We start from the raw sequence: 12,930 nt of genomic DNA on the forward strand, positions 1-12,930 counted from the left end.
TTAAAAAAAAAAAAGACCAATTGTCTTGGGCTCTCCCACATGAAATCTAGTCTCAGAAGCTTTGAGATCCCTGAGCTGTTTCTAGTAGATTTCTACTGTGAAGAGCCTGATGAAATTAAGTGAACTCTCTCTTCCACTCAGGAATAAGGTCATGGTTTGGTAAACTTAGGTAATTCTGAAATAAATCACAACTCCTCCTTCACTTCCATTTGTGTCAATCTTATAGGTTACTCTGCAATCACTACCTTTCCTCATATCTGTTTCTCTGCCCCATTAGTAACTAGGGAACCTCATCATAAATTGCTAGCTATTGTACAATCTTTCTTTAAATATTTCCTTTTTTTGTGATTCTATTTTAAATAACTACAAAATACATGATATATTTGCAAATCAGTCTTTCAGTGTTTACTTAGAACCTGTGTATGTGTATATATATATATATATATATATACATATATATATATATATATATGAAATACTCTTTATAGAAAAACTACAAATAATTGGTGGACTGCCTATTGTTTATTGTTAGACTTGATCATTATAATGATATTCTCATTGCATTGATTTATACATTTGATAGTGTGATAATTAAACTATCAATGTGATGTTTTACAATCAAATGGAAAATTTTATGGAGATAGAAAAAAATAAAATTCATTTTGAGAAAGAAAAAGTCTAGAATTTAAAGAGAATTATGTAAACAATAGAAATAAAGGGGAAATAGTACTTCTAGACATTAAATATCCTACAAAGCATCAGTCATCAAAAATATTATTACTTAAAAACCACAAATGGAGATCTGAATGAAGAGTCAGAAGCATTGTGTACTCAGTAGACTCAAGAATGTGAATTACTTGGCAAAACACTACTGTTATACTCAAACTTCTAGAGTAACTGAAATACAGTTTGGTAGAAATTCAATGTATGTCTACAACTTATATCCTATTGCAATATACTCCAAATAGATACATGATTTAAATATTATTAAGTACTTTTTATAGTTATGGGTAGGGAGTAACGCCTCAAAGATAACAAAACAAAAAGATAATATTGTTTATGTGAATTTGGAAAGCTTTTTCACAAAACCAATACAATTAGGCAAAAAATATTTGCCATAAATATCTCTGATAAACGTTCGGTAAGGGAGCCACTCTTCTGGTGAATAAATGTCAAAGAATAAGAACAAATGGAGTAAAATTTTCAAAAGGATAATTGAAGACTATTACCAATTTTATTAAAGAATCCTCCAAATGCCTAGTAAAAGATATGGAAGTCAAAATACCTCTGATATTCTACTTTATACTCAGCCAAAAAAAAAAAAAAAGAATAGTCAACTGTGGAAATATAGGCAAGTAACAAAAAAGTCCATTCTAGACAGCAGTCTGGAATTAGACAAAAAAAGAGAAACAGAGAGCCCATTAGTGTAATAATAGTCCAAAAGAGATCAATGACATAAAGACAGTAATATATCTCTGTATATGTATGTATACGTGCACTTTTACTATAAATTCAATTATATTATTGACATAATTCACAAATCTTTCCATACTTCTTTGTATTCAACAGATTTCTTACAGTGCAATAATACTTCATTTTATTCATCTACCACACTTTGGCCATTCCCTAATTAATTAAAGAGTATATTATTTATTTCCAGATGTACAGAAATTATTGCTCTAAATGTATACATGTACATATCATGTGTCCCAAAATATTTATAGCAATACTTTTTCTAGACATGGAAATAAATGAAATGCACAATGTTTGGGGGGAAGGGGTTGGCCAGAGAGAAATTGTGGTACTAAAATGTTAACAAAATATTACTGAATTCTAACAAATCAAAAATCTGAAAAAATACAGAGAACCATGGAAAGATTTATGTGAATTAATGCAGAGTAAAATATGCAAAAACTATGCACAATGAACTCAGCAATTTCCAACAAATGGAAATGACAAAATAAATTACAAAACAGAATAGTATAAATATAGGCATTGAATCTGGCTTCCTAAAGGAGTGAGAAAATGTTCCTTCTTCCCTTCTCTGCAGAACTAGAGGGGTCTGTAGGGGTACAATGTCAGTGTGAGGTGCAAGCAATCTTAATCTTAATTTTAATTTTCCTATAGATGCTTGAAATAAGACTGTTATATGAGATAAATGATGTGGACTCACCTGAGCTTGAACAAGTTCCACCATTGCCAACACCTGTGGGTGGTTCTAATCCTCAACCAATTCCTCCTCAGTCACATCCATCAACGAGTAGCAGTTCATCTGATGGACTTCGTGATAATGTACCATGTTTAAAGTAAGTCTTAAGAACATAGAAATCTTAGATGACTATGCTACTTTTATTAGTGTTTCCTATTTTGGGATATAACATAAACCCTGGTTAAATGATATTCTAGTGGTCTGAGGTAGAATAAGCAACATGATTGCAGTGAGTTTGATAAACACATTTTAGTACTCGTGGTACTAGTGACAGTAGTACTAGTGGACGTTCTGTGGTAGGGTTTTTATCATGAAAGACTACCTTCCAAAGCTCTTTAATTCTCCTTATTGCATTAGAAAAATTCGATGAATTTATTCTGTCATTTTGAAGCTATTTATAATTTTGTTCTTAATTTACCTGTTTATCTTACTTTCTGGTTTTCTACCCTTAATGGGGTTTTTTGCAATTATGTTTATAAGTGTCTTTTCCAGTTTTATTGTCTCTTTTGAGGGACTCAGAACAGAAACATTTATGGTAGACAAAGGTCAGATATATCTTAATTTTGTACTGATGATTTTCAATTGGGAGGAAGGAAGGGTTTAAGCTTATTAGTGGTCCATTTTATTACCCTCTTTGACCAAAACAATATATTTGGAAGATGTATTCTTTTACTGGGGTGGAACTAGTTGCTCATAATCTATAATTTTTAAATGTATTTTAGATTACTTTTTGCCTAAATGCTTATTACCATTGAATCTCATATAGATCTATTTGCTCACATAATCTTCAGAGATCATTCTTTAATTTATCCTGTGGACTTATTTCATTACCTGAAATTATTACCTTCTGTAATTTTAGAAATATCTACATATACTTTCAAATAAATTATAAAAATATAAGATCTCTTTCAGGACTGAACTCTGAGGTACTGTACTATTTACTCATAGCTATACTAAGAAATTCATATGTACATCAAAAAAAATCTCATAGTCCCTTATTGCCTTAAGTATATTCTTTTAATTTGACCTATCTTATTTAAGACCATTGGGAATAGGACTCTTAACTAAAGCCTTCATCATTAAAGAGAGAGGGAAATATTATTTTAATTCTCTTTTATCTCCTTTTTACCCTTGGATGACTATTTTTTCACTGTGATAATCAAGTAGCCTTATTGATTCTTTAACTGGCCTTGCCTTTGGTGTTTTTAAAGAAACTAATAATTGGCTTTTACATATTTAAAGTATGGTCTTTCCAATTATTTTTTCATATTTTGTGAGTTTCTCTGCTCATCCCATTTGGGAAGTATTTTAAAATGCTATCTTTGCTTGGGAAGAATCTTTTCATTTGCCAGTGAGCCTTTCAGAACTTTTTTTTTCCCTTCTCTTTAGCCATGGTATGTACTTTTCATATTAGTCAGTCAGTCATTAAAGGCCCAACCAGTATTTTAAATACTAGAGATGCAAAGACATAAATTGGAATAGTACCTGTCTTTAAGCAGGTTATAATCTTTTAGAGGTACATTTCCAAGTAATTTCAAGTAGTAAATTCAGCTTCTTATTCCTGGGGGCCAGAGGAAGAAAGATAAAGAAAAGACTTGTATAAGATGTGAAATTTAAACATGTTGGAGAAGTTAGGTGACTCATTGGATTGAGAGCCAGGCCAAAGAGATGATGGATTCAAATCTGGCTTCAGACACTTTCTACTTTTGTGACCCTGAGCAGATCACAACCCCAGTTGGATTGCCCTTATTTCTCCTTTTGTCTTGGAAGCAATTCTTAGTATTGATTCCAAGAGGGTAGGTCAGGGTTGTTTTTTTTTTTTTAAGTAAAATAAAAAAGAAGAAGAAATTTAAGCATATTTGTGAAGAAGCTGTGAATTTTATGAAGTGGAGGTAAGGAAGAGGAGTACTTTCCTGGCTTTGGGGACAGCACACTGAAAGGGTATTCAATAAATTCCAATGGCTCTCTATCACCTCCAAGAGCAAATAAGATATCTTCTGTTTGTCATTAAAAATACTTTGTAATCTGGCCATTTCTTATCTGGAACTTTCCAGTCTTTTTTTACCTTACCTCAATATACTCTTATGTGTGAAGTGTAATACCTCCATTTCAAATTACCCTGCTATATACTATTTGGATCTGGTGACAGTGGTCTCCTTATTGTTTCTTGTACAAGATACTCTTATCTCCAGATTTCAGATAAAATCAATGAAGTTATAATAATAAGAAAAATAATACATTGTATTTTTGTATCAGAAAAAAGTCTTTTTATCAGACATCTCTAATAAAGGAATTTATATCCAAAATAAGTGATAGAGAATTAACATAAATCTTTTCTACCAAGACACCAAGATAGGATCATCAGTGATCAAGGCATATGAATAAATAGTTTTCAGAGGATGAAAATTAGAGCTTTAATAATAATATAAAAATGAAATTACATGTAATAAAAGAAACTTTATAAACTACCCAGAAGTATCACTTTATATGCATCAAAATGCACCAAGGCAGTATTGTGAGATAGTAGAGCTATGAATTAGTTTAATCTTTCAAGTACACTAGAAAAGTTCACTAATTGTTTGCTCCTCTTGATTCAGCAATCCCACCACTGGTATTTACCCTAAAGAGATTAATAATTGCACTATTTGTAGTTAGAAAAAGCTGAAAATATTACATGATTTGGATGACTAAGCAAATTGTGGTGAGTATAATAAAGTGCATATGAAGAATTCAGAGAATTATCTGGGGGGAAAAAACTTTTATGAAGACAAGTTAAGGAGTTGGATAGTATTGGGTTTAGAGTTCGGAAGACCCAGATTCAAATCTTGCCTCAGATACTTAATAGTTGCATAACCCTGTACAAGTTATTTAAACTTTGTCTGTAAAAAGAGGAGATTGTCCTGTGGCTTCTATGGTCACTTTCATATCTAAATCTATGCTCTATGAGTGTATGAACAGATATAATGAAGAAAGCAGTAGGTAAAGAGTAGTATACACAGTGGTTACCACAACGTGAATAAAAACACCAATGATAGTAAAATTCAGGACAACTATGGTAACAAATTTTGGTTCTTGATAATTAAATTAAAACATTTCCTTTTTATTAAGAAACCTTAAATTATGCAAAATTACTTGTGCAGTACAACCACAATATATACTGGTTCTGTTCAATTGTTTTTCTATGTGTAAGATGCTTTATTAGAAAATAATTGATGTGTCCAAATAAATATCAATTAAAAATAAAAATAAAGAAATTACTAGTGACTTTGCTTCTATCAGAGAGAGCAAGAACTAAAGCAGGTGTTTAGATAATTGAAAGCACCATCATTTTCATATCATGCTCCTTTGTTTGACTTTTTTTTAATTTTAATCTTGAATATTTTCCAGTTACATGTTTCATGTTCTTTCCCTCTCCCCCAAACCCTGCCACCTCCTGTAGCTGATGCACAATTCCACTGGGTTTTACATGTATCATTGATTAAGACCTAATTCCATATTATTGATAGATGAACCAGAGTTATCATTTAGTGTCTTCATCCCCAATAATATCCCCATTAGCCCATTTGTTCAAGCAGTTGTTTTTCTTCTGTGTTTTTCCTCCCACAGTTCTTCTTCTGAATGTGGCTAGTTTTCTTTCTCATAAGTCCCTCAGCCTTGCTCTGGATCCTTGCATTGCTGCTAGTAGAGAAGTCCATTATGTTCGATTGTACCACAGTGTATCAGTCTCTGTGTACAATGTTCTTCTGCTTCTGCTCCTTTCACTCTGCATCAATTCCTGAAGGTCTTTCCAGTTCACATGGAATTCCTACCAGTTCATTATTCCTTTGACCACAATAGTATTATTCCATTACCAACAGATAGCACAATTTGTTCAGCCATTCCCCAATCGAAGGACATTCCCTCATTTTCCAATTTTTTGCCAAATCAAAGAGCACGGCTATAAATATTTTTGTACAAGTCTTTCTCCTTATTATCTCTTTGGGGTATAAACCAAGCAGTGCTATCTATGGCTGGATCAAAAGGCAGATAGTCTTTAAAGCCTTTTGGGCACAGTTCCAAATTGCCATCCAGAATGGTTGGATCAATTCACAACTCCACCAGCAATGCATTATTGTCCCAATTTGGCCACATCCCCTCCAAAATTCACCACTTTCCTTTGCTGTCATGTTAGCTAATTTGATAGGTGTGAGGTAACCTCAGAGTTGTTTTGATTTGCATTTCTCTAATTATAAGAGATGTAGAACACTTTTTCATGGGTTTGTTGATAGTTTTGATTTCTTTATCTGAAAATTGTTTATTCATGTCCTTTGCCCATTTATCAATTGGGGAATGGCTTAAATTTTTGTATAATTGATTTAGCTCCTTGTATATTTGAGTAATTAGACCTTTGTCTGAGTTTTTTGTTATAAAGATTTTTTTCCCAATTTGTTGCTTCCCTTCTAATTTTGGTAGCATTGGTTTTATCTGTACAAAACCTTTTTAGTTTAATGTAATAAAAATTATTTATTTAACATTTTGTAATTTTTTCTAACTCTTGCTTGGTTTTAAAATCTTTCCTTTCCCAGAGCTCTGACAAGTATACTATTCTGTGCTCACCCAGTTTGCCTATAGTTTCCTTCTTTATATTCAAGTCATTCACCCATTCTGAATTTATCTTGGTATAGGGTGTGAGATGTTGATCTAGATCCAATCTCTCCCATATTGTTTTCCAATTTTCCCAGCAGTTTTTGTCATATAGTGGGATTTTGACCCAAAGCTGGGTTCTTTGGGTTTATTGAAGTCTTTCTTGCTGAGGTCCCTTACTCCTAGTTTATTCCACTGATCCTTCCTTCTGTCTCTTTGCCAGTACTATATTGTTTTGATGACTGCTGCTTTATAGTACAGTTTAAGATCTGGTACTGCTAGACCACCTTCCTTCATAATTTTCTTCATTATTTCCCTTGATATTCTTGGTCTTTTTTCTTCCAAATGAACTTTGTTATAGTTTTTTCCAATTCGGTAAAAAAGTTTTTTGGTAGTTTGATATGTATAGCACTAAATAAGTAAATTAATTTGGGAAGGATGGTCATTTTTATTATGTTGGCTTGTCCTACCAGTGAGTAATCAGTGTTTTTCCAATTGTTTAGATCTAGTTTTAATTGTGTGAAAAGGGTTTTGTAGTTGTGTTTGTATAATTCCTGTGTTTGTTTTGGCAGATAGATTCCTAAGTGTCTAGGTTGATTTTAAATAGAATTTCACTTTCTAACTCTTGCTGCTACTGTGATGTGTTGGAAATATATAGAAATGCTGATGATTTATGTGCATTTATTTTGTATCCCGCAACTTTGCTAAAGTTGTTGATTATTTCTACTAGCTTTTTAGTTGATTCTCTAGGATTTTTTTTAAATTTATTTAAATTTATTTTTATTTTTAAAACCCTTAACTTCTGTGTATTGGCTCCTTGGTGGAAGAGTAGTAATGGTGGGCAATGGGGGTCAAGGGACCTGCCCAGGGTCACACAGCTGGGAAGTGTCTGAGGCAGGATTTGAACCTAGGACCTCCCATCTCTAGGCCTGTCTCTCAATCCACTGTGCTACCCAGCTGCCCTCTTCTCTAGGATTTTTTAAATAGACCATCATATCATCTGTGAAGAGTGATAGTTTAGTCTCCTCATTGCTTATTTTAATACCTTCAATTTGTTTTTCTTTTCTAATTCCTAATGCTAGTTTTTCTAGTACAATGTTAAATAATAAAGGTGATAATAGGCATCCTTGTTTCAAGCCTGATTAATTTAATGGCTTCTAATTTATTCCCATTGCATATCATGTTTGTTGATGCTTTTAGAAATATACTGTTTATTATTTTTAGGAAATGTTCTTCTATTCCTCTACTTTCTAGTGTTTTCAATAGAAGTGGGTGTTGTATTTTGTCAAAGGCTTTTTCAGCATCTATTGAGATAATCATGTGGTTTTTCTTGGTTGCCTTGTTGATATGATCAATTATGTGAATGGTTTTCCTAATGTTAAACCATCCTTACATTTCTGGTATAAATCTCACCTGATCATGATGGATAACCCTCATGATCACTTGCTGGAGTCTTTTTGCTAGTATTCTAGTTAAGATTTTTGCATCCAAGTTCATTAAGGAGATTGGTCTGTAGTTTTCTTTTTCTGTTTTTGTTCTACCTGGCTTTGGGATCAGTAACATATTTGTGTCATAAAAGGAGTTTGATAGAACTCTTTCTTTGCTTATTATGTCATATACTTTGTATAGTATTGGGATTAGTTGTTTTTCGAAGGTTTGATAGAATTCAATTGCAAATCCATCTGGTCCTGGGGATTTTTTCGTAGGGAGTTCTTTGATGGCTTGTTCAATTTCTTGTTCTGATATTGTATTATTTTAAGTATTCTTTTTCTTTCTACTGTTAACTAGGCAATTTATATTTTTGTAAATATTCATATCACCAAGATTGCTATATTTATTGCCATATAATTAGACAAAATAGTTTTTAATGATTGCCTTGATTTCCTCTTCATTATAGGCGATATCTCCCTTTTCATCTTTGATACTGATAATTTGTTTTTCTTCTTTCCTTTTTTAAATTAGATTGACCAGTGCCTTGTCAATTTTATTTGTTTTTTCAAAGTACCAGCTTCTAGTCTTATTTATTAATTTAATAGTTCTTTTACTTTCAATTTTATTAATTTCTCCTTTAATTTTTATAATCTCTAATTTAGTTTTCAATTGGGGATTTTTAATTCGTTCCCTTTCTAGTTTTTTGATTTGCAAGACCAGTTCATTAATCTTTGCCCTCTCTAATTTGTTAATATATGCACTCAAGGATATAAATTTCCCCCTGAGTACTGCTTTAGCCATATCCCACAAGTTTTGGTAGTATGTCTCATCATTGTCATTCTCTTCAATGAAATTATTAATTGTTTCTTTCATTTGTTTTTTAACTGATTTTGGAATATCATATCATTTAATTTCCAATTAATTTTTGATTTGCCTATCCATGTGCCCTTACTAATTATTATTTTTATTGCATTATGATCTGAAAAGGTTACATTTATTATTTCTGCTCTTTTGCCTTTGTTTGCCATGTTTCTATGCTCTAGTACATGGTCTATCTTTGTGAATGTACCTGTGCAGATAAAAACAGGTGTATACCTTTTTGTCCCTATTTATTTTTCTTCACATATCTATTAAGTCTAATTTTTCTAGGATTTCATTCACCTCTCTTATCTCTTTCTTATTTAATTTTTGGTTTGATTTATCTAGATCTGATAGAGGAAGATTTAGGTCTCCCACTAGTATAGTTTTACTATCTTTTTCCTCCTTGAGCTCTGCCAGTTTCTCTGTTAGGAATTTGGATGCTATACTATTTGATGCATACTTATTGAGTACTATTATTTCTTCATTGTCTATACTGCCTTTTATCAGGATGCAATTACCTTCCCTCACTCTTTTAATCAGATCTATTTTTACTTCGGCTTTGTCAGAAATCATGATTGCAACTCCTGCCTTCTTTTTCTCAGTTGAAGTCCAATAGATTTTGCTCCAGCCTTTTATTTGTACTCTGTTTATGTCCACTTGCCTCATGAGTATTTCTTGTAGACAACATATGGTAGAATTTTGGTTTCTAATCCACTCTGCTATTTGCTTCTGTTTTATGGGCAAGTTCATCCCATTCACATTCAGAGTTATAATTATCAGTTGTGTATTTGCCAACATTTTGATATCCTCTCCTAGTTCTGCCCCTTCTTCTTACGCTGTTTCCTTTTAAACCAGTGGTTTGTTTTGAATCAGTCCCCTTTATCCCTTCCCTTAGTTTACTTCCCTTTCCACCCCCTCCCTTTTTGTTCCTCACTTATTATTTTTAAGGCCTAATGAATTCCCTCCACACTCTCTTCCCCTACATTTTTGCACTCCTCCCCACCTGCCCCCTTTGGTTTATCCCTTCTGACATTCTCTGTGGGGTAAGATAGAATTTGATATCCCAATGGATATAGCTACTCTTCCCTCTCAGGATTAATTCTGCTAAGATTAAGGTTTAAGTATTTCCTATTAACACTCTCTTCCTCTCCTTATAATAATATTCATCCCCTCCCCTTCCCCTGCCCTCTTTGTGTGGTATAGCTTATCCTATTTTTTTTTATTCCTTCAAGTTTCTCTTGGTGCCATCTTCTATTCATCCCCCTCTTATTTTCCCATATCAAAGACATTGAGTACTCCAACCTCTCCCTATGAATAATTCTTCTAATTCCTATAGTAGTGAATATAATTTTTGAAAATTATACATAACATTTCTCCATATAGTAATATAAATAATTTGATCTTATTTAAACCCTTAATGAAGCAAATTTAAAAATAAGAATATTCTTTTTTTACCTCTCTTTCTTATTTACCTTTTCATGTTTCTTTTTATTTTTCTGGTTGGATATCAAACTTTCCATTTAGTTTTGGTCTCTTCTTTACAAATACTTGGAAGTCTTCTATCTCCTTGAATGCCTGTACTTTCCCCTGGAAGTATATAGTCAACTTTGATAGGTATGTGATCCTTGGTTGTAGACCTAATTCTCTTGCCTTTCTGAATATCATATTCTAAGCCTTGCAGTCTTTTAGCATGGAGGCTGCCAAATTCCATGTGATCCTGATTGGTGCTCCTTGATATCTGAATTGTTTCTTTCTGGCTTCTCGTAATATTTTTTCCTTAACTTGGAAAGTCTTGAAATTGGCACTTATATTCCGGGGGGGGTGTCTTTTTAGGGTTTAGAATAGAGGGTGATCTATGGATCCTTTCAATGTCTATTTTGCCCTCTTGTTGAAGAACATCAGGACATTTTTCTTGGATAATTTCTTCTAGTATGGTTTCCAAATTTCTATTAATTTCTGATTTTTCAGGAAGACCAAAGCTTCTCAAATTGTCTCTTATAGACCTGTTTTCTTGATCTGTCATTCTCTCTGTGTGATATTTCATGTTTCCTTCTCTTTTGGCATTCTTTTGACTTTGCTTTATTAGTTCTTGCTTTCTTGAGAGATCATTGGTTTCTGCTTGCCCAGTTCTGGTCTTTAGAGACTGGTTTTCTGCTATAATCTTTTGATTTTTCTTTTCAATTTGGTCATTTTTTTTCCTGCTGTTTAATTTGGGTCTCCAATTTGCTTATCACTTCATTTGATTTTGGGGCATCTTTCTCCAATTGTGAGTTTCTGTCTTTTAACCTGTTTATTTCCTTTTGAGCTATTTCCCACTTTTCTTGCTAAATCTCTTCCATTTTTCTCATAATCTCAGATTTGATCTCTTCAAGAGCTTGTGACCAATTTTCATTTTGAGGGGAAGGTTTTGATGTGTTTACTTGTTTGTCCTCCTCTGCTGTCTGCTCTGTTGTCTGCATTTTTTCTGCGTAAAAGTTATCCAGTGTTAATGCTTTTCTCTTGTTCTTTCTGGTAGTTAATTCTTGGGCATTGCTTGCCATTAGAAGTCTGGGTGAGGAGGGCAAGCTCTCTGTGTATAGAGCTGTGGAGCAGTTTTTGCCTGAGTCACAGTGAAGTGCAGCCCCTCTCAACTTTATCTTCGCTCCCAAGGTCTGTTTTTTAGGCTCCTTGGATCTCAAGTCTAGCTGTTCTCAGGGTTGAACCTCCTGGTGGTCCCCTTGCTTGCTCCTCTGCCTGAGACTTCTTTACAAGTCTCAGCACACTGGTTCCACAATCTGCCACCTCTCTGCTCTAGGTCTGCGCCCAAGGTCCATGCTCAAAGTCTGTGTTCTTTAGGCTCTTGGCGTCTTAAGTCTTGATGCTCTCAGGAGCAAGCCCCTGTTTGTCCCAGTTAGCTGCCAAGAACTTAGTTAATGTCCCACACTTCCTCTAACTCTTGTGTGCTGGCTCTGGCTCTGTAGGTGAGGTGGGGACTTTGATCAGCTCACATTTTATTGAGAGCTATTTCAACCCCTCATAGCATGGAAACTAGACTTGTGATGTTTCCCAGACTCCTCATCTCTTTCCTATGGAAAGAACACAGATGCTCAAGTCAGAGGACTTGAATTTAAATCCTGTTTCTGTGTGACCTCACTACCTGTTTGACCTTGATCAAAGTACTTAAACTACCTGGTTCTTAAGGTGAGGGCCAGAAGATACTCATTTGCATTTCAGCTGCTAGGAGTAAGAAGCACATCTTAGAGCATGGCATTTCTTCAATTGTAAAGGTTTGACTGCTGTTGAGAAGGAACAAAGAGAAGCTAAGACTACTTACAGAGCATAGAGAAAAATCATTATAAGAGAAAGACTGTCATAGAAAGTGGGTAGGACTTCATCTATAGTGTGGCTACTTCCAAAATATCTTGGCAGGATGGTATTTTTGTGGGCTTTTAAATAATCATGGCACAGGGACAGAGCATCAGTCATCCTACCCAGTTATGGCTTTGATACTCAAACTTCCCTCCTTTTTTTGCCTATCCTGCTTTTTAAAAACAAAATATATCCTTTGAGAGTTCTAGATCCCATCACACAAACTTTAGTGATACCTCAATTCCTTACGTGGATTTTTGATTTTCCATCAACTCGGGTTAACTCTTGTATATGTCTTTCATGAATTAACAAATAAAAGATTCATCCATTTTGACAGAATGTGCTCCTTTTTTTTCTTGACAATGTGAGACTAGTAATAAAGCACACAACCTTCTAACCATTATACTTTGTTCTTGTCATATGATCAGTTGGTCTACTTTTTGATCACATATTTCTTT

General features: G+C 33.6%; 1 protein-coding gene across 1 annotated transcript in view; it reads left to right on the top strand.

The window, feature by feature from the left end:
* STXBP5 (syntaxin binding protein 5) overlaps nucleotides 1–12,930 on the top strand; it is a 252,000-nt gene that overhangs the window by 146,699 nt on the left and 92,371 nt on the right. Inside the window, 2 exon segments of the mRNA XM_044675457.1 lie at nucleotides 1,661–1,662; nucleotides 2,128–2,306. Coding sequence (XP_044531392.1) covers nucleotides 1,661–1,662; nucleotides 2,128–2,306 — 181 coding nt within the window.

Source organism: Gracilinanus agilis, chromosome 4 (assembly GCF_016433145.1).
Source record: "Gracilinanus agilis isolate LMUSP501 chromosome 4, AgileGrace, whole genome shotgun sequence".
NCBI classification, from domain to species: domain Eukaryota; kingdom Metazoa; phylum Chordata; class Mammalia; order Didelphimorphia; family Didelphidae; genus Gracilinanus; species Gracilinanus agilis.